At 37.5% G+C, this 22,378-nt stretch overlaps 1 protein-coding gene across 20 annotated transcripts in view; it reads left to right on the top strand.

Moving 5' to 3' along the window:
* Window positions 1-22,378, top strand: part of TENM2 (teneurin transmembrane protein 2) — a 961,638-nt gene that overhangs the window by 871,473 nt on the left and 67,787 nt on the right. For 16 of the 20 annotated variants that reach the window (XM_054079360.1, XM_054079361.1, XM_054079368.1 and 13 more), the window contains 2 exons: window positions 5,152-5,352; window positions 6,842-7,054. In XM_054079360.1, coding sequence (XP_053935335.1) covers window positions 5,152-5,352; window positions 6,842-7,054 — 414 coding nt within the window. The remainder of the gene's footprint in view (window positions 1-5,151; window positions 5,353-6,841; window positions 7,055-22,378) is intronic. The other 4 variants (XM_054079367.1, XM_054079366.1, XM_054079363.1 and 1 more) reach the window with 1 other exon arrangement.

Here is a 22,378-nt window from a genome sequence, read left to right as displayed (position 1 = left end):
GTAAAAGAGAGACAAAAATGCAGTCCATCATAATTTTACTGATCTATCAAAGTACAAAACTTCTGGTCTTCTGTATATATTGTTTTGCAGTACTAAGAATGTCTGCCACAAGTAAACCTGAATAATTCCTTTGTTAAAGAGTGAAGATAAGTCTTTTCTCAAGGATTACATTTATTGAACAATTTGCATGTGAAACACAGAGGAAAATGAAGCACCGGTAGACAAAATTGTAGAGCTACAGCTCCACACAAAGCAACCATATCAGCCACTATTAAGAAAGAAGTTGAAGAAACAAATCTGAAAGACTTGGGTATCTGTGCTACTTACAGACTTCATGCAGGGCAAGTTATTCCTGTTAGCTGCAATCATATGGGATTAAAGAAAGGTAGATGGTGCACGCAAACAAAAACTGTCCTTTAAAGGGAGAAAAGCTCTTGATTTTATAAGTGTCCGGTTTCTTGTGTACTTAGAATTTAGCAAAGTAACCTATGCAAAATGTGATCATAGACTGGGTTCAGTACTGGTTTTATTCACAGTTTTTTCTCTCAGAATGTGCAAAGTAAATTGGACTGCTTTTCCTTTTCAAAGAATGGTTTTAGAAGGGAACTTAAATCCCTGAACAACTGCTAACAGCGTGCCTTAGCACATCTTTGGAACTGTAATAGTTCAAACTACTTTATGACGACACCCCGGAGCTTATTAATACCCTGTAGTAAACAGTTTGGGTTTTTTTCCATGGAAAACAAAGGGAAGAAAACTACAGGAATCTAAACTACTAAGGGTTTTATTCTCTGAGCGTGGACTGCAGTCATTGACTTTAGGACAAGATCTTGCATTAGTCTGAATGAATTTACTTTGCTGAAAGCAATAAAAAAAAGGCAAAGATCCCTACTAGTGGGACTGGCAACACTGCAAATGTTTGTTCAGTCCTTTCCTGGCATCAGCTTCCGGGAAAACTTCACAACACTGGTTATTAAAGCTCTAATCCAGAACTCAGGTGTAGTCAGTAGAGTTTTTCCATTGTTTTTAGTGGGTTACATTTTAGGCTATGTCCAGAAGTCCTGTAATGTCCTTTTCCTCTGCTAGAATTGACAGTTCTCCGGTCACCCTGAGCCTATGATTATGAGAAATATTCAAAAATTATTTGAAATGCCTTGCTATAGCCAGAGTTCTCATTGAAATCAAAGATGGAAAAGTCTGTCTTTAGTATGTTCTACAGCGTCCAGTCTACTCCCCAGGGTCACAGAATCGCTCTTTGTGGTACTAACTGCAATTGTTAGCTTTGTCTAAGTTATATAAATGTCAGCATTGTTTGTGTTGTTGTATAAATGCCTGTATTTATTAGAGAGACTATGGTAGATGGCCAAAAATGATCTTTGTTTCATTTGTTTCTGTAAATTTTACCTTCTAAGCAGTTCCTCCTTCATCTTGATTGTGATTTCCAGCCACTTGCATGGAATTCTCTCTCTATTTTCAGTTGTCTGCTATGGCAATGGTGTATCTAAGCTAGACATCTTGAATCCCCTGTCAGTCCTATAAGAGAAATAGGCTCTTGTAATGCTTAATCCAACTTATCCTAAGGTGAACATTTGAAGTGAGTGAAGCAAACACATCACCGACGCCGGAGAAGTTTATAGAACAAGCTGGTGCTTATCTTTTCGCAAAGCTGTTAACACCATTCAAAGTTGGAAACACCACAAAGCATTACGTATCAACAAGGTGTTTGGAGAAGTGGATTACTGTGTGAGGTGAAAGGATATATGCTATTTAATCAACAGCGTGCTTGAAAGGATAAGTGTTTTCTTAAAAAGATAAATGGATTACAAAGGCAGGCTGTATTGACTGCAAACTTGGAAGGGGCCAATAACATTACAAGAAAGATTAAAATAATCTCACGCATACGTATCTTGTGCAACAAACAAGTCAATAAATTAATTTACAAATGAACAAAAAACGATCATCGTATTTCTACTCTAAAATTCCATTTCTTCTGTACTTATTTCTCACATTAACTCAACAGCTAAAGCAAAAAGTGTATAATATGTAGTGGTGTCTCTCCATTTGCAGGTAATCATCTGATCTTATTTAACATTTTTGCATGAATTAAAATTCCACAATTCTAATGCAGAATGATATAAATAAATATATCTGTATTTCTTCATAATATATGAAATCTCCTCTATTGATTTGAGCTTCCAAAAGGAATGGCATTGGTTGATTCATTTGCCATTTTCCAACTAGAATATTGAATTAGAACAAGTAGGTCAGCATTTTTTTTCTTCCCATTAGCTTTCTATTTCTGATATTCATCATGGTCATATTGTTCAAACAATTTACCTGAAATGAAAGTGGCACCAAAATCAATATTTGTGATGCACAATTTTTGCAGCATAAACAGTGTTGTTCTATTAACAAATTTGCACAGAAGATGAAGTGGCATATTTGTCAGGTTTCATTCAATCTAGTTTAGGGCGAGACAAGTAAAATTGCTAAATTAGGTTAAGTTAAGGGTGGTTTTCTTGTCAGTTTCATGGTCGAGTCATTTTTCAATGACATTTAACTTCGCAAGTGTAATTCATGGCTCTTTGGGGGTTTTATGGTACATATTGTTCAGAAAACTACTTGACCTCCTTTTTTGTCCTTAGGGATATAAATTGCTTTCAGTACCTTTTTTGTCAAATCTACAGAGGGCCCAATACTAAATGAGCTCTAATGATGTGAGCTGCCAAGGGGCTACAAGTTCTAAGTCTAAGGTACCTACTTGCTAAAGGCGCATTCTCCTTTGTTTAAACACCAAAGAAGCTCCATTTATAAATCCTTATTAAATACCATTGTAAACTCTTGTAAAGACTCAGGGCCAGAACCTTTGCAGCATAAGTCAGTGTAGCTCTATTGCAGATAATCACTTTATGCTAATTTTAGCAGCTGAGGATCTGGCCCGAGATGATAAGTCTAAGAGCATGTTTTAAAATAGAACAAGATTTGAGTTCAAAGTAAAACCCCTCTCCAGTTTAAACTTCGAAAGCTATTACTTACCCATACGATAGAACAAAATAGCTGTTAAAGTATGTTTGGCTAGAAGAATGAGCAAGGTGGTTAGTGTATTATTCTACAAAACGAAGGTGATGGGTGGCTTAGGGGGTATTGATAGGCTTATTCTGTTGAAATAAGTCTCAGCTGCATGAATACTGTAATTCAGGATAGAGGAAAGGCAGTTAATTTACATGGCAGAAAGTGGTCTTTTTCATACGCGCTCCACATTGCTTTCATTAGTACTTCCGTTTGACAAGGAAGATCGTGCATTTCTGAGGTTGAGAGTACATCAGGACTTAGGAATGTCTCCTGAAGTTAGCTGTCCTGCCATATACAATGTTATATACTTAGTGCCCTCTTAACTTTTCCATTAAAATACCATTATCTACAGAAAACAGTATAGATTAAAAGCAAACTTCATGCTGAAAGTAAACTCAGATCTAAATCTTTGCATTCTTTCTTCACTTATATAATCTGATTGTTTTATCACAGTTCTGTGTCCATCAAGTTCACCAGTAGGGCGATACATTCTAAACTGTGGACAGTTTCTGGTTTTGTTAAGCACCAAGAATGAATAACTGTACCGAGCAAGCATTCTGCGTAATTCATGAATTTATCAAATCCTATCTGAACTAAACCAGACAACAATCTTGGTTTACTTATAAATATGAAATTGCGTTATAGTATTTTCACATCCAATTAAATAAGCATGAACTCTTAAAAATAAAGAAAAGAGAAAAAACTATAGCCAGTGCCATAATTAAAATGAAAATCTTGTAAGAAATTTTATCGTAATTTCTCCTGTACTACTGTAATCTGAATTAAAATCAAAACTATTCTGATAACTCATGTTATTGCATCTCTAAATGTGCCTGGCTCAATTCTTTGTGTTGTGTCAAATCTATATACTTACTTTAAATGTTCTGCAACTACATGAAATAATTTGACAAGGCTGTATGTTTATAGAAAAGTCGAGATTTGAAAGATCAAGTATTGTTCACACAAGGCAGAGTGAAAATGTCTCTGCCTTAATTTAGAGGGATCAGTTTGGAAGAGATGAGAGATAAATCACTTTCATTATAAACTCAGATCATCCTGGAGCTGCAGGAGGGAATGCCAATCATTTTTTTTCCCTTCTGTTGTGAGCTAATATACCAGTCATGAGATGAATTTGCCTTATTTAGGACATGAGTTTGACCTCAGCCCTCAATTCCACAGCAAAAGGCTATTAGTTGGTAAAGCCTCTGTGGTGGTATTTGTGGTAGATTGTGGTATACTTATACAAATTTATGATATAAGATAAAAGTCTGGAAAACCATAATGTTACTGAGTGTATTTGAAAGACAGCTCATAACATTCCTTTATTTATCAGGATTGAGATGGCAACTGAAATTTCATTGGATAATTTTTCATCATTATTATTTTCACTTTCTTATTATGTTGTTTCTGGATTGAGAAAAGATGAAATCCATACCTGTATCTGTTTTTCTTTAAGAAGAATTATCTGCTGATTAGAATATGGATTGAAACGACTAGGACTCTGTTTCAGAGCTCAGCTACTAATGAAATGTGGATCAAATGTTCAGGAGTACCTGAATAATTTAGGGGTGTAAACAAAGCTGAAAGATGCTGATCTTTTGACTTCTAGATACTTAGAGTGGATATCATCATGTCATTCTCACGATGCTCTAGCATTTCAATAGTAACAGCAGCAGGATTGATGAAGATACTCCAGAGAAAAATATCCTTAAAGACATGCAATTTATTCAGGTTATTTTTATTTTGTTATTTAAATACAGTACATGAGTCACTGGAACTTCAATATATTTCAGAAAGAAATGTCCCCAGGTGTAATTTTGTGCTTCTTCAGTACAGCATTCCTGCAGCAAGCTGTCATCGTTCAGTCACACCCTATTTTATTTGTAGCTCATGTAAAACACAAATTATTTCTCACTTTCCCTTTCTCAGACCAGGTGTTAATATGACATGAAGATCTACATCAATTTGCTTTATTTATCACAGTGATATGAACTTTTCAGAGCATGCATCTACGTGTTTTCCCAACATCATTTAGTGTGAACCAACCTTTATCTACATTGTTTTTGTTTTCCTCTTCAGTTGATTGCTTAGATCCAACGTGCTCCAACCACGGAGTCTGTGTTAATGGAGAATGTCTCTGCAGCCCAGGTTGGGGCGGAATAAATTGTGAGCTTCCCAGAGCCCAGTGCCCAGACCAGTGTAGTGGGCACGGTACCTACGTGTCTGACTCGGGTCTTTGTAGCTGTGATCCCAACTGGATGGGTCCCGACTGCTCCGTTGGTAAGAAAAATATTTTTTTCCTGATTTCGGAATAATCTTTCTATTTTGTTAAAATGTTAGTATCTATGGCAAGTTTGAAAAGGTAGTAATTTAAAAAAAATTACTTTGGAATATGTTTGATCCTGTTTAATTATGTTGGGAAGAAGTACGTACATATAGTAGATACCGATTTTATGCCACTCTTAATTTGAGACTGTCAGCTACGGGGCAAGGAGGCTGCAAGTTATAAGTTTATGCTTCATTCTAATATTGACCCTCATTTGGACTGAAAAAGTTACTTTGGTGCTTCACATCTATTTCCTAATTGTAAATGGAAAGTTCCATAATTTAAAAATTGTTTATAACGTTTGGGGAATGAAAAATACTGCAGTTAATTTGGGTGTTTGGTTTACTGCACATCATAATGCTACCGGTTTATGAAAAAATCACAATGCAGAAAAGTTTCTTTTCAAATAGAGGATATTTTTCCCTGTTAAATTGTACATGGAATATTTAAAACAATAATTTGAAAGCCAGAGACACTAAAAAGCAGGTGCAAGAAGTGTAGGCTAAAAAATTTCATCCTCTCCAAAGCTACAGTTTTAAAACTTGACTATTGTAACAGAAGGAGCTAAGGAGAAAATACAATAGTTTTGACAAGACAGCAATGTTTTATTTGTGGGGAAAAAAACAGTGGGAATTTTGTGTTTAGATTGTAAGCTAAACCCTGAGACAGAGGCCGCAAGCAAGTCTCTCAAAATGATATTTACAGTTTTCACACTTATTCAGTTATTTCTTAGGATTAATGACTCAGAATACCCCACCAGTGAAATGAATATGAAGACATGTTTTTTCCACTTCACGCATCAGCAGCCAGAAAAATTCATGAATGGGAGTTTCACTCTCCATTTCTTCCATGATGCATGAGGCAAATGACCCCTCTGTTTTCTATTCTACAACTGCAGCTGGCAGAGAGCAGTAGAAGAATTTTTGGAGTAAGACACTAAATAACTGACCATGTTAGTTAGGATTCCAAATTCTTCCCCTTGGTCTCTTTTGCTTGTCACTCCTGGAGTCTCAGTGACCCTGAATTGCAGCCATTCTCTGCTGAATGAGTTTTAGGTGAGTTTCAGTCTCATTCTTAGCAAATCAATGTCAAGGTCAAAATCACAGTCCAGATTAGAGCGAAACAGAGTGCCCACTCCCCTTTTGCACTGCTAGCAAGCGTTGAGCAAGCTACCTTGGGAACTTGGTTGCATCTACAGCAGTTTGCCCAGCATATTTCTGCAGGTTTTTAGAAACAAAGTTTTTATATAATTTAGTTTGGTTTTAAGCACAAGTTAAATGCTGAGTTTGACCTGAACATGAGCAGGGTAGGTTTTGACAGCATACAGTGTTCAACAAAAGCATAGCTATTGTACTCAATTTTCCCTTCATGACTAGGTTGCTGCTTCTGCCCCGTGGCCACTGGCGTAAGCCGGCTATGATTTCTCTTCTTTTCTTCTCCTAGAAGTGTGCTCTGTAGACTGTGGCACTCACGGGGTGTGCATTGGCGGAGCATGTCGCTGTGAAGAAGGGTGGACAGGAGAGGCGTGCGACCAGCGCGTGTGTCATCCCCGTTGTACAGAGCATGGAACTTGTAAAGATGGGAAATGTGAATGCAGAGAGGGCTGGAATGGGGAGCACTGCACCATTGGTAGGCAAACGACAGGCACCGAAACAGGCACATATTGCTTTCTTTTCATAAATCGTAGAGACATAGTTACTGTCATGTATTGTAATAGGCTGTTCCTTTAAGGACCCTAGTGCTTTCAGATATTATCTCTGACTCCAAATGTGCTGGGTGAAATGCAAATGAGCTCTTGGAATCATGTAAAATCAGTAACAAACTGCTTTGTAGAGGAAAAAAAAAAAAAACCCAACAAATTGCGCAGCAAATGAACATTAGTGAGTAAAGACGTAACAAACGGGCCATTACAGCATCATCTGAGCCAAGACTTTCAAACTTAACTAAACATTCCTTTGTGTGAATGGCATCTTTTTTAATTTCCTGGTCTGATGCATCAGTGCTCTCCTGCTATTATACATCACATCTGAAACACATCAGCTCTGTCACCACACAGAGCAGCGGTCAAGTTGTGGAGGAATAAGTGTTCCTGGTGACACAGAAATAGCTCCCTAGCATTCTCCTGTGTTGCGCTGTGACAGTGGGCACGGTGTTTGCATATAGACAGTCGCAGCATGGGAGGGCCCTCTCGGCAGTGCAGCATGCTGCTGTACCCTTTCCTAATAGCGTGCTGCTCAGCGCAGCGTTGGCATCACGCAGAGCGCCGCGACGAGCACGATTGCATCTCAGCTGTGATGTGTCAGCCTGGGAAGTTCAAAAAGGTTATACTTGCACAAAGCAATGCTCTTCTGTCCTCTCAATTACAGTGCTTGAAAATGTATTCTGAAGAGGAATTAATTCTTCCTATACGAATTTCTTTATTTTTGTCTCTACAAGCAGTCAGGTGGTGTATTTGAATTATGTTGGAAAGTTACTGAAATCAAGGAGGAAAAAAAATGTTATTTTTCCGGTGCTGTAATAAAAAATGGGGAATTCTGAGCGGTCACATCTCTTCTGAGAAGCCTGAGCAAAATTATCTGCAACAGGAGTATCCAGCTGCTCAGATGATGTAGGATCCAGGCGAGTGTAATGTTCTCGGAATAGTTTTTGGAGGACTCTGAGGTATACCTTAAAAGAAACCTGGCGAGTCCAAATCCAAGGTTGTATTGTTTTAATTACGGAAAGTAGCAACAAAGAAAAGGAGTAGGTCAATGGAGATTTTCATGGCAATCAGGGACCCTAATGGGACAGTCCTATTACAGGTGAATTGTTATTTCTTTACTTAAAAGTCTGGTGAGATTCCTGCATCCCTCAAGCTGTTTTTCTTTTTCATTCCCTTCTGATTTCTCCCTGGCTGTACAAACCATTTCCAATACACATATGAATTGGAAACTAAAAATATATTCTTATTGGAGAGAAGAAAAAAAAAAGACAAATAGAGATATGTTATTGGGCATATCCTTTGATGTTGTGGTGCTGCACGCTTCCACCACACTATGCTAATATGACTTAAATCAAAGCTTGTACGAGAGAACACTCTGTGACCAGCACAGACGCAGAGTGTTTGTTCACAAAAGCTTTCTGACTTCCATCATATCAACATCTCTCTGCTAGATTAACCCAGGTATTTTGTTTTTATGTTAATTACCTAACAAACCTTTACAAAATGCCTAGTATATTTTTTTTTGCATTAAATTGTGTAGTAATCCCTTATTTTAAAAGTTGCTGCTTTGCATAAAATTTGTTTTGCTTTATAATCTTTTAGTAATATGCCTATGTTTAGAAGTAATCAGTGTATTTCAAGTCTTCATTACTGTGCACACAAAAAGATGTCTTGTACTGATATCGGAAAAGAATTTGCAAATAACAAGCTGAACTAGTGAACTCTGAAGTGAGATTTTTAGTCTAATTTTTAGAGCTGTGAAACAAATATATTCCCTATTATTGATACGTATAATCAATTCTTCTTTTCAGAGGAAGGGTGATGCTGCTAAAGTGATGAAAGTGTATGGAAGTTTCTTTTGTTTGGGATGAGTGAGAAACGTTTCCTTGAAACATAATGTGGGTCTGCCTGTGGCAAAGATGAGATTAGGGCGAAAAACTTGGGTTTGCCCTTGTGGTTATCAGATATGAAGCTTGTGCAGTCGTAAGTTGTCTGTTGTGTGTAGACAAAGATGTGTTCTTGTTACAGGCCTGCAGTGGAAAAAAATTTCTTATATTTGTGTCATCAGGGCTGATTGTGAGGCCGTTTAGAAAAGGACAAAACACAACACCAGAAAAGGAATTCAGTTCAGAGGGACAGCTCAGCCCGATTCCACTGGTTTGTGTTACGTGGGGCTGAAATGGAGAAAGCGTTAGGAGGATAAGGGTGGTTAGGATTAACGTTTATCAGTATTTGTACAAAAAATGCTAGAATTTACCACTGGAAAATTTGTCCTTAAAATGGATTGCTACTTTGGAATGAGGATGAGATTGCTCAAGATCTTTAAAAGCTTAGTGTGATGAACGAAATTGCACTTAAATTTTACAGAAACTCATTTTAATTTAGAGTGCTCCCCTTTTGATTTTGCTTTAAGCTGAAAGGTAGGCAGACCATTTAATGTCAGAATTACTCACTGAGGAGCGTCCACTTAAAAAGATAATATTCAGGAATGAAAATCTGATGTATTAAACTATGATTTTTTTTTTTGTTTTTAATCCAAAGCCATTGCTTTAGTTCATTTTGGAAAACTGGAAAACTTCTCAGTCTGTTTGTCCTAAGGCAAAGCCAGGCCAGACCAGAGCAAAATAGCACATGAGCTGAGGTTGAATCTCTTCCTTCCCTGTATATAATTTGCAGTTTTGGATGCCCTTTTGAGGTCTTCAAGAGCAATGAATGGCCAGGCTTAGCTCACAAGACATTTGAGAATTTCTCCAGATGGGCTTAAAGCAGAAAATTGTGAATCCCGTAGGAGCGTTTAAGTACTCCGAATTTCCATTTACTGCTACGTCTAGTCTGAAATCTCTTGAAGTCAGTAGAAAAACTTGTTTAGATTTCAGAGACTTTAGGCCAAGCCCACTTAAAACAAATTGATCTGATTTGTGAGGGGAAAAAAACAAGTTTCTATACACAAACCAAAACACATTTTATTTTGTTTGTGTTCTTTTACCAGTTTCATGTGCTATACTCACATGGCAGTGAAAAAGAAATTACTATAGCAACCAGCAGGTATCCAAGTCCATTCAGGATATTTTATTCTATTTAATATCAAATTAAGCCTTTCTAGATGATTGACAGAATACACCTTTTTTGGTATTTGAGTATTTAAGCTCAAAAAAACATAATAAAAGTGCAGTTTCTCTCTGCATTACCTGCATTTTCAGAAAAACACTCTGAAAAGTCACCCAGAGTGCCACTGTTGGCTCGGGGTTAGCGAGTTGTGTGTGCAAAGCAGCTTTTACCTATGTGTGATAATAGAATTGCGTACAAAAATCAGTACAGGCAAATTCCAAGTTACACAGATTTGGATAAATCTATATCCAACTGATCTAAAAGTGAAAGGAATGATGTCTGGTGCTGCTCAAATGCTGTGCAGAGCAGAGCAGAACTCTACACCGAGCTCTATATTTCACTTTACTACTTCAGGTAAGAAGGGAAATTGCTTACTGGGGTGATAAAGAAAATTTATCTTTCCCAGTGCAAAAATAGACCTGTCAGGATATGTTTATTAGGTGATTACTATTCATTGATTGCAATTATGGAGGAAGTTATAACTAAATAATAGAGGGTAATCTAGATGAGGAAAAAAATATTGGAAAACTAATAACAAAGCGAAAGACTAAGATGTAGCAGTCACTAAATCTTGAACCAATTTCATGCTGGATTTTTAAGATGGAGGATTTAGCTTTTCCTTGAATCATCTGAGCGTTGTCAAAGTGTGCTGTTATAAAACAGATCTGTTACTTTCACTGAAAAAAATATTTGGATGTTTAAAACTGTTGGTTTTAAACTGTTGTGGATGGTGTTGGCATATAAACTATCAAAACTGAATACCAGGGACAGTGTGATATATATGGAGATCTTCGCAAACAGTCCAAAATAGGATTTTAAAGCATAATTCCATCTGTAATTCATATCCCTGCAGCATGAAATACAAGTGTTATTAAGTTGTTGGTAAAAATCTCACTGAGAGATCAGTGAAACCAGGATTTAATCCTAAATATTTATGAGTAAAATTTAAAAGTCCACAAACATATCGTGTCTTGTAAGGCAGGCCCTCACCAGAGGACGATGTATGAGGTTTTCTTCATGGCACCGAGTTATATTCCTAAAGCCTTGCTCTCGTCTGCTCACATCCTACTTTAGACATAGGTTAAGCATTCCTGCTTTTAGAGAGAAAGTGGCAAAAGGTTGTAGTAGGGGTTATTTGATCTTACGGATACTCTGCTGCAGATTGTGGTCAAGATAATTCTTATCTCTCCGTTCCTTTTTTTTTAATTTTCAATGCAAATAAGCTGTGAGCCCCTCGACAGCCACAGAAGCTGAGCTCCAGCTCTCTGCGTGCTAGGCAGGCTGCAGACAGGGATGGTGTGTGCCTCTCTGCAGATTCTGCTTCCTGGCCTTCGTCTGCCCCTCCGAATCCAACTCCAGAGGTGGTGATCCGCCTCTCCCTTTTCTCTACTGAATCCTTGGCCTCTGTACTGGAAGTGTCAAATGGTAGGATATGTTCCGTGCTAAATACTGCATTTGGAAATCTCTGTTAGCCCTATACCTTATCTTCTTGTTTTAAGGGCCTTGAATAAGAAGAAAAATTTGAAAGAACCACAGTCTTGTCACCTTACGTGGCTGGAAATAGGTTAAAATTTTCCAATACTTAAAAACTTGCAGGAAAAACGAGAGGACTTACTCTCTCTGGGCTGGTTCAGATAAGAAGTTTAAGTTATGGTGTGGGAGATCTGGGTAAGGTGTTAGGAAAAACCTTCTTACGGTAAATGAAAAACTGTAGCAGATTGTCGAAGGAAGTTGTGGAATCCTCATCAATAGAGCTTTTAAAAAACAATTAAGTCAAAGGTGTCAGGAATAGCAGAGACGTAATTCATCCTGCCGTGGAGCAGAAAGCGGAGTAAAAGCTCATTGAACTATACGAGCTCTCTTCCAATTTGATTTTAAATGAGCTTAAAAGGAAGCGTTCCTACTAAATATCTTGGTTTATAATGGCCTCTGTTAAGATTTATACTGTCATCCCCTTTAAGAACCTAATGCCACCCTTACAAGTAGAATTGATCATTTTTCCAACCAAGGAGACTAATCTATGTGTTCTGTATTTGCAGAACAATGGGTTGTCAATGTATGTATTGAGCCACTCTGAAATATCCAAACAAAGAGCAAATATAACACCCAGCAGGTAAATACATCAAATCCTCTCGCTTTGAAGCACCGAGGCTCACCCAGCTGAGCACTAGATGGGTAATATTCCACCTCTCTTTTTACTAAAACAACTGTGTACTAAAAATTTTTTCACTGACAGTTTTGGATTGACTATGCCCTTGCCAGCTTTTAGGCATGTTTATATTTTTTTGGTAGACTGGAAGGAATACTAGATATAAAGTGTAAAGATTTAGTTTTTTACCTTATTATGAATTCAATAATCAACAGAAACATTAATAAGGCCGTATTGTATTATCTTTGGATACAGCAGGATATTTTTGTCCTATAATATTGCTCTTTGTGTCAAAGAGGTTTTCTTCTACTACTGATTTTTCTTGTTGTAATTACAACGGTAATGATTCAAAGATGAGGCAATTTTCAGGAAAGGTGGAAAGTGTGTGGGAGGAGACAGTGGAAAGCCATTGTATCTGACAAAGAGCAATTTAGAAAGAGCGAGATATATTAGACTTCTCCAATGCACTTCCATCTTAAAATTAATCTGTAACAGTTTATAACATATCAAGGCATAAAACCCATGTCTAATGTCGATGATAGAAATTTAGATTGCACGCTCTGTAGAGGAAGGAACAGATTTTTTCATTTTATTTGAAAAACACATAGAATATTTGGGTCATGACCGCTTTTCATTACTGATTATATAGAAATATGTTGGTAATATATGTGATGAGTTGACCAGAAATGTTACAAGCTTTGGCTGTTTCTGTATCTGGAGATTCAGTTCATCACCTGTATAATACAGTCATCTTCATTGTCTTTACATCTGGTAACAGGTTTCTTGATAAGCTCATCTGTGATGAAGTCTTTTAGATATGTGTTGTCAAGCTTTTATTTGGAGTGTGATAGGGTGGTTTCCCCTCTGTGCATCTCTCCAGCAAAATGGAAGAGTAGCAGATACCTCATGAATTATCTGAGAGACTCTCAGCAATTTCTGTCATTCTCTGCACTAAAATTTACATTTCCATCATGAAAGCATTGAGACCCCCATAAGGTGAAATATTTCCTTATAAAGTGTTGATGTGGTCACGTATGTTATATTGCATCGTGTTGCACTTTATAAGCAAATCCAAGTCAGTTAGACCAGTGGTCATCACCATGCTCAGTAAAGATGTAAGTCCCCAGTAATTAAGAAATTGCAAATTTCTTCGTGGGAAGATAACACTTTTTATCTTTTCCAATTACATTTGCTTTTGGGGTGCTTTGTTGCTTTTGTAAATCTGTCATCTCTTATTTTACCCGCAAAACCTCTTGGCTGTGAAGTCCCAAGATAACACACTGTGTAAGTAGCTCTTGTTTTGAATCTCATGCTATTTTTTTGTTTCTGATTTGTAACTTCGCGAATTCATATCCCAGTAACTAAAATATACTTTGCTCTTTTTCTGTATGAGGGATGAATAAACTTTCTAAACAATTTCTGTGGCACTAAGGAGTCCAGAAAAACCAAATGCATCCTCTTACTTTATCATAGCTGAGCAAGATAACTGATTATATGTATTTGGAAGGAACTGTTATGTGTTGAGATTTGTATATAGTGACAGTGATTTGACTTTCAGGGACTTTTCATCTTCAGGATTTACACGGGGCATCTGGGGATCTTCTTTTGGCTAAAAGGCAAGCTTATTCATGAGGAAGAACTTCTCTTGTTTGCATTCTTTGCTGAGGGCTTCCTGTAAATGATTGAAATATGCCATAGTGCAGTGTCAGAACACTTGAGTAGCTTTTTTCTTTCTCTATATATAGGATATTTGCGGAACATGACCTTACTTCTTCCTTTTCTAGCCCAAAAAATTTAATGAGTGTGTTTTCAGCAAAGCTTCCTCTATTTTGTCTGGTACTTCAAAGATGCACCCAGCAGATACTGGTGAATAGTTTCCCAAACTGAAATCACATTTCTTTTTCTCCTTTTGGAGGGGCTTCTACACGAGTTATATTGATTTTCTGGCCAATTCTTGAACTCTTTAAAGACCACAAAAAGTAGAGGAGGGCAATCAATCAGGCAGCTGATCTAACTTTTGAAAGGGCAGAGCTGATTTTGCTGTTCATAGGAGTATTCACAGCGTCAGGCAATCTTCTCTTCTTCCACAGACAATGTTTTCTGTGTTATTTTGTACCCTGTGGTGTCAAGCACTGCTTCAGCAAGTGAGTGAATTACATGCTGTTGCTGGATACAAAGCAACAAAGACACGGGGATGCTTGTGAGAGGTCGGCGACAGACTGTACAGATAGAAAGGTAGTACCAGATCTTGAGAAAGATCTATGTATATACATATATATAGATAGATAAAATGTTTATAGTCACTAAGAAAGAAATACAAAAGAGAACGATTTCTCCCCATCCTTTTGAGGCTCGCTTGTTAAAGACATTTGAGCACTTGTATTCTCACTTACACGTTCTCAAAGTCTTGCGTCCTCAGTATCAGTTTCACATAATCTTTCATACTTGAAGATGCAAATAAAGCCGAATGTGTTTTGCCTTACTGCTGCAAACTCTATGGAATAACAATTCAGATACAAGACTTTTACCTTTTCAGCTTCTTGTCAATTTTGTCTCCAATTCTTGCATAGTATCAAATTAGCAGTAGGATGCCTGAGAAGCTGGAGGCTTGTCTTCCTGAGATATTTGATGCTTTTGAAATGTTCTACTTAATTTTCTCTTAGTTTTATGTTGTATTAAAAATATTAGTGTCAAAAGAGAAAGGAAAAAATGGTCTCCGTAACGTCTCTGAAGTGTCAGTTCAGGATTTTGCCGTGTGATCTATTTAGGGCTTTGGGTAAAAAATGGAACTATTGAAAGCTTTCTCTTTAAACTGTCAGTTATCTCCTGTGCAGTAACTACTCACTGAGGATGAAATACACACTGATGTTGAATATTGATACATCCTTCTTTCCCTAAAAGAAAAGAAGGATGAGACTTACTGAGATGACTTTTTAAAAGATCTTAAGGACTGAATATGGGCACTTGTTCAGGGTACAAGCCATGAGGTATCTTGAGCCATTCTTATTCAACAAAGTTTTTACAAAATTTGTGTTATTCAGCCCTTTTCTCTTGTTCATTCTTTCCATTTCTACTCTAACCTGCTGATGAAATGCTTATTAGGGTAACCTGCCTTCTGGAGATTATCCAGTCTATTTTATCTTAGATATGTTTTTTCTATACATATATAAAGAAGAAAAGTTTTCCATCCAACAAAAATCACCTTATAATGTAATATAATTCATTTGCGCAAAGATATTATGAACATAATTTATGTAACAAATTAAAGAACTAAATATAAACCTGAGTGATTTCGAAGGTGTTCAGGTCTGAGGTTACAGTCCACGTTCGTCTCTTTATGATGAATGTGCAGACAGTTGGAGTTATATTGGGATCATTTTTACCTCATTTATAGCTGCCATGGAAATTGTTAGCTAGGTGTTTAGATTTCTACAATTCACAGGACATATTGCTGTGGTGTTTTCAGTGATATAGTATTGATTGACATACAACTGTCCATGTCATTCTGTCAGTTGTATTCAAAACACATCCATGCTGCCGTAGATGGAGACAAAGCAATACTGGTGTCTTGTTCAGCCAACAGCAGTTCTCAGTCATAGTACTTGAAGCCAAAGGTAAAGTGCGACATGAGAAATACGGGTTACAGTATTTATCCTCATTCTCTCTTCATTCAATAACAAGACTATAGCAGAAAAGATTCATAGTTCAGCTGTCCCCTTGGAGGTTTTGAAGTCTAAAAGCTGACCCTTAGTGCTGGGTACTACACACTTACTTCAGATACTTCACTCTAATCATAGAATCATAGAATCACCAGATTGGAAAGGACCCACCAGATCATCGAGTCCAACCATTCCTAAACCATGTCCTTAAGCACTTCATCCACCTGTTCCTTAAACACCTCCAGGGAAGGAGACTTGACCCCCTCCCTGGGCAGCCTCTGCCAGTGCCTGATGACTCTTCCTGTGAAAATTTTTTTTCTGATATCCAGCCTGAACCTCCCCTGGTGAAGCTTCAGACCATTCCCCCGTGTCCTGTCCTCTGTCACTTGGAAGAAGAGCCCAGCTGCCTCCTCTCCACAACCTCCTTTCAGGTAGTTGTAGAGAGCAATAAGGTCTCCCCTCAGCCTCCTCTTCTCCAGGATAAACAACCCCAGCTCTCTCAGCCGCTCCTCCTAAGACTTGTTCTCCAGCCCCTCACCAGCTTCGTTGCTCTTCTCTGGACACGCTCCAGAGCCTCAACATCCTTCTTGTGGTGAGGGGCCCAGAAATGAACACAGTACTCAAGGTGCGGTCTCACCAGTGCCGAGTGCAGAGGGAGAATCACCTCCCTGGACCTGCTGGTCACACTCTTTCTGATCCAAGCCAAGATGCCATTGGCCTTCTTGGCCACCTGGGCACACTGCTGGCTCATGTTCAGTCACTGTCAACCAACACCCCCAGGTCCTCCTCCTCCATGCAGCTCTCCAGCCACTCTTCCCCCAGTCTGTAGCGCTGCACAGGGTTGTTGTGCCCCAAGTGCAGGACCCGGCATTTGGCCTTGTTGAACCCCATGCCATTGGCCTCAGCCCAGCGGTCCAGCCTGCTCAGATTCCTAAGTACCTCTCTTAAACAGTTAAGCAGTTTTCAGTTGTAGCTTTCACAAAGACTTTAGGGTGACATGGATTTTAACGTTATCCCTAGTCAAAATTTAGGCAGAGGTGGTATGTTTGTATGCTTATCCATGTAAAGCTTTTCTCCCTTTCATTCTACTAAACTTAAAAGCTATTTTTACTGCCGCCTGACTGCGATTGGCCAGTTCCATGGCCCGTGACCAATGTCTAACGTCTACGATTTGTTGCCTTTCCTTGTGCTCCTCCATTGATTATTGGGACCCATGCAGGGAGTCCCAGCTGTTCAAGTTCAAAACAGTCCCTGCATTCTTTCAAACACAGCTTAGAGAATGGCACCGCAGTCCTACCCAACCCATTTCTTTTTTCCCTGTCGTTCAGTGCCTTCTAAAATGCTGTGAGTTTCCTGCATTCAGTAAATAGGGAGACTTCTACAAACTACCAGCCAGTGATGGGGTTTGTTGCTTTTCCCTAATCCCGTTGTATTTTTAGTTTCTATTCGCAGTTTTTAACAGTTCAGCACAGAGCAGGTTGATTAACTTGGCATCAGCAGGCTGTGTCCTGCTTTGGGAACGCTATAAGGTGGGATACCATACAAAATAGCCGCAAGGAAAGGTTTAGGTAGTTCTTCTTAAATATTGTTGACTGAACCGCACCAGCTGTTAATTATTCTTTTGTGCAATTAAAAAGCATATACACTTTTAACATTTAAGTCTATTTTTAACAGAAACCCATATAAATGAAGATTAATCTCTTCTGTATTCACTCCAGTTAACTATGAAATTGCATATGGGGGGGTAGGTAGATGTTGAAAGAGTTATTCATGAGAGTGACAAATGAGTAAGATTCATAATGCATTTAGACCACAGATGTTTTAATTTGCCTTCAAACAGTCATTTTTTTTCAGAGCATTGAACAACTGAGCTAAAGAACCATAGTGAATCAAGATGCAGTCCTTGTTTTGAAGAGAAATTGTGATAATAGCTTTGTGATATAAGGAATAAACGTAATGGTGTAATCATGATTAAAACCCATTCTTTTAAATTAAAAGCTAAATGGGTTTGTAGTGAAAAAATATTACTAGGTTATGATTTTAGCCTAGAAATGATACTAAGAGGACATCATGTGAAAGAACAAATTAACAGCAAAAAGAGAGCAGTTTAGGAATAACATCTTTACCTGGAACATGGTGATTTATTGATCTTAATAGTAGGACTGCTTCAAATACTGTCATTTTCCAGTTGTGAGGAATCAAAAGGAATTGTTGAACTTTTTGTGGATTGCATTCCTCAAGAATAGCACGGAAGTTATTTTTATATATTCAGCATGCGCAAACCCTTAGATTTCCCAGAAGATGCCGATTCTCCTAAAGCCAGAGACGCATTAGTGCAGATGAGAGAACTGACTTTTTGTTTTAACCACTGGGAATAGCAAAGAGTAGAACTCAGTTCCTAATGTAGCACGGTGCCATCAGCTTCTCGGCACATTTTAAATATAAACTGATCTGACTTCTTTGCTCTCCGTTTAATATAGTGAGGCAAAATGTGTATGTGCTGGGTTACAGATCACTTGTCTCTGAAACTAATAGAGGAATTAGCATTTTAGCATACGGTCTTACAGTATAAGATAGTGTGCCAGAATTAAGCAGTTATGGAAAAGGAAGTTGGGTGTTTCTCTCCCTCTTCTCTTCTTTATTTTATTTTATTTTATTTTATTTTATTTTATTTTGTTATTTTATTTTATTTTTAAATTGCAGAGTCACTTGCATTTGAACCATAAGAAGTATTACTGAAAGCAGGAATCAGTGGATTATTATTTATTGCTGAAAAGTGAAAGCACAATATGAATTGTTAGAATGTTAACAGATTCTGATTAATTCTACTCCTTACATATTTTTTTCCAGTACAGGAAAAATAATGGTAATGTGCCTTTTCTTTTTGCAAAAGAAAAAAAAAAAAGAAATTATGTTTAGACCTAAGACAGAAAATCACTGCACAGGAGTTTGTTAGGAATATGAAATGGAGGTTGATATTGCTCACCATTCACCATGCAGCATTGTTAATAGATAGTTGAAGGGGTGGGAGAAGGATAGTGACATAGATTTTTATATCCAATGCATCTTTTTGTTGGCTTCTTTGGAAACTAGGGGTAAAATTGCTTTTTGTTACTGCCTCCCTCGGATCGTTATTAATTGATTCTTTATCACGAAGCCAATCCATATATATCTTCATTGTGTCCTGTGAATGTTTAAACCTTTTTTTTTTTCCCAAAATAAGTCAGAAATATTGATTTAAAATGGAGAAAGCCTTCCATATTTAGAGAATGGGTTATCAGAGTCAAGGTCATTTTGTTTGTGAAAGCTGAGTGGGCAACAGTTGCTTGAAGGAAATAGTAGGTGAGTGTTACACTACAGAAAATGTTACGCTTGTGTAAACAGGTCTGCACTCTGTTTCCGCATTAGTCCTCTGCAGAGATGGTGATGAACCAGAATCCTAAACAGCGTATATTGGTGTTAAAATGAAAAATTCTATATTGATGCCCAAGCCTTAGCTTGCATTTGCAGCTTTTCCTTCATTCAAATCCAGAGGGTCTTGTAGAGGTTATCAGTTTTATGATTTTTTTTCATTGGAATCTTTTGTTATATATTCTATAACAATTTTGATTGCTTATATGCTGAAGTAAAAAGTGAATCAAAATTGGTCAGACTCCCCTTAATTTCAAACAGTAGTTCATATCCTTTATCAAAAGACTTAATTATATATGAGATATTACTCAGATACCAAACTTTATGGATACACTGAAGTCTCTCCTGAAATTGTTAATATTTTCATACCACATGAAACTTTGTTAAAATAAAATGAAGGCAGCGCTTATTAAGACCCAATGATTCCTCCATTCCTTTTAATCTCTCAATCTTCTGTACACAGAGAATTCAATAACTAAAGTCTGTCTTCTTTCGTGAGTATTTGAATTTCTAGTTACCATGAAATTCCTAAAATCCTTATTGCCTAATTTAGAAGTGTGACTGCATGCTAAGTTTCAGGTGCGAGATGCTTTGTAAAGGGAAACATTTATTCAGCAGAATTGAGGAATTTTAACATATTCGCCTTCCATTTAGAACTGCATCTGTTTATTCAGCCTTTATAGTTACAGTTTCCCCTGCTGCACTAAGGATTTTTGTCAGCATTTCTGAGATAAAACACTGTATTTTTAGAATTTCTTGCAAGGTGTATATATTGTATCTGATTTCTTAAGGTAGATGTTCCTATCGATATTAGATGGGAATTTTCTTAGAAGCTATTTACAGACTATGCCCCTAGATTATAATTATTTGTTTTATTTTACGTATTTTATTGCTTGAGATAAAGATGTTATAGAAGGTGAGGGGAGGTGTCATTCAAATGTGAACAAAGGACAGTGAAGTAAAGAGGAAGATTTCTATTCCGTTCATCGTTGCTTCTGTATTTTGTTCTATGACTAAAATCTACCTGTTTTTTTAAGGTAACGTTTCACAGGGCTAACAGTACTGATCCCTTCCTTGAATTAGGTAACTTCATTCCAGCTTAAAAAATAATTAAAATTAGTAAGTTGTTTCCTTTAGAATGAGAAGCAGGTCTGCATGCTGGAAAATGCACTTAAATGCCTGCAGTTTACTGATTTATGCCTTGAAGAGAAAGGTGATGCCATTAAACTGCAGGATAGATTTTTTCAGGGAGTGATACCCAGTTAAGAAGGATTTCTGCAGAAACTTCCTAAGCGCTTACAGAAGTTATTATAGTAAATTGGATATGCACTATGCCTGATTACACACATTCCCACATACGAATTTACTCTGAAACCTAAAGCCATTCCAAAGTTCACTTTGCTTGATTAAGACCCACAGAGATCTGATAAACTCAATAGAATCAAACTGCATCAATCCTCAGGTGAGGGACCTCCAAGGAACATTTTGACATTGCAAGGTGTCCTTTTGTTAGCTACTCGTGGAATATAGAGTGGAGTATTATGGAAGTAGTCCTCTGCGGTGTAAGGTAGGGCAGTACCTCTCAGTTTCTGCTCCGCAGTGATGAAATGATGCTGTGCAGTGGAAAAGGCTGCTATAAACTTCTTGGCTTCACAGCTTTGAACAGATCGTTATTGTTGAAAGGAAAGCCTAATTAATATGTGTTCCTAACATGTTCCTTAGAATGTGGTAACAGTTCAGCTATGCATAAGAAAAGCAAAATGATACTATAGCCAATTGAAATTACAGGAATCAGGTAGAGTACGGTAACCAAAGCTATAAATTCATTTGAATGCTAAGGGTAAATAATGCTAATTAATAACTTGGGTAGCAAACAGAAAACTGAAATTTCCTTTACGTCTATTTGATATATACAGAGATACTGTTAGCTGCATGTGCTCTATCTTCAGTGCTGCAAAGAAGGAGCGAATTGCACAAAACTGTAGCAAATTGTCCTTTAGATGTCCCATGCACAGATTTTTTTGCTTTTTGTCATTGGAAATGCCTCTTGACTGGTCATTGTTTTTCATAATGATAAGTCTGCTTTTTCCCTGTATTTTTATTGTAACCTGAAGCAAATATCATTACAATACGTAGTCGTGGACCTTTTCACCTGACATCAATCAGTGACTGAAGTGGATTAATCCAATGTATTGCATCATTGCGATACAATCGCATTGCAGCCAAGATGGAGCGATCTTTCGATTTCTTGACTGCATCTCCAGCTCGCTTAGATTCTGTGTTTCTCCTCCTGAGAGAAGCGTTCTTAGCACACAGTGCCATTATAACTAATAACATCCTCCCTGACCCAGCGCGGCTTAAAATCTCTGTCAAATATAGATGCAAGACAACCAAGTTAAAAGCCTTGTCGGTTCTTCTGATGGCTTCAGCGGAATAATGGAATAGAAATGCTCTGTCTGTAAGCAGAAAGACTTAAGTATTTGTTCCAGAGAATTAAGGTCACTTCTGGTGAGGCCAGGGGAGGAGCAGAGCTATCAGGTGCCAGAAAGTAAATATTTTTTAAGTAAAGCAAGCAGAGCTTATAGAGTCTTTTCTCTTTCAAATTTCTTCCCAGTGCAGATTAAATACTCTTGGCTTTCTTGGGGGTGAAATGGTGAAGATGATCTCCCTAGCAGATCAAAATCAGTTTCCCAGAGTTATTTAGTATTTAAATATCAAGGCAACTGGCTACGTTTGAAGGATTATGAGTTGGTTTTTTCCTTCACCATTTAGGCAGATAAAGAAGGAACAAAAAGAGAGCTATCCTACACTTTGCTTGTGCATGCAGGATTAAGAAGAGTTTGTTTGTGAAAACAACATTTTTATTTCTGTAGCTTTTATTAGTTATTTGTGCAGTTGGTAGATATAAAAATTGGAAAATTGCATTATATTCATGAGGCTTGCGTGTACTG

This window comes from Cuculus canorus, chromosome 14, assembly GCF_017976375.1.
Source record: "Cuculus canorus isolate bCucCan1 chromosome 14, bCucCan1.pri, whole genome shotgun sequence".
NCBI lineage: Eukaryota > Metazoa > Chordata > Aves > Cuculiformes > Cuculidae > Cuculus > Cuculus canorus.
Note: the sequence above shows the minus strand (reverse complement) of the source record. Positions and strands in the feature narration are given on the sequence as shown.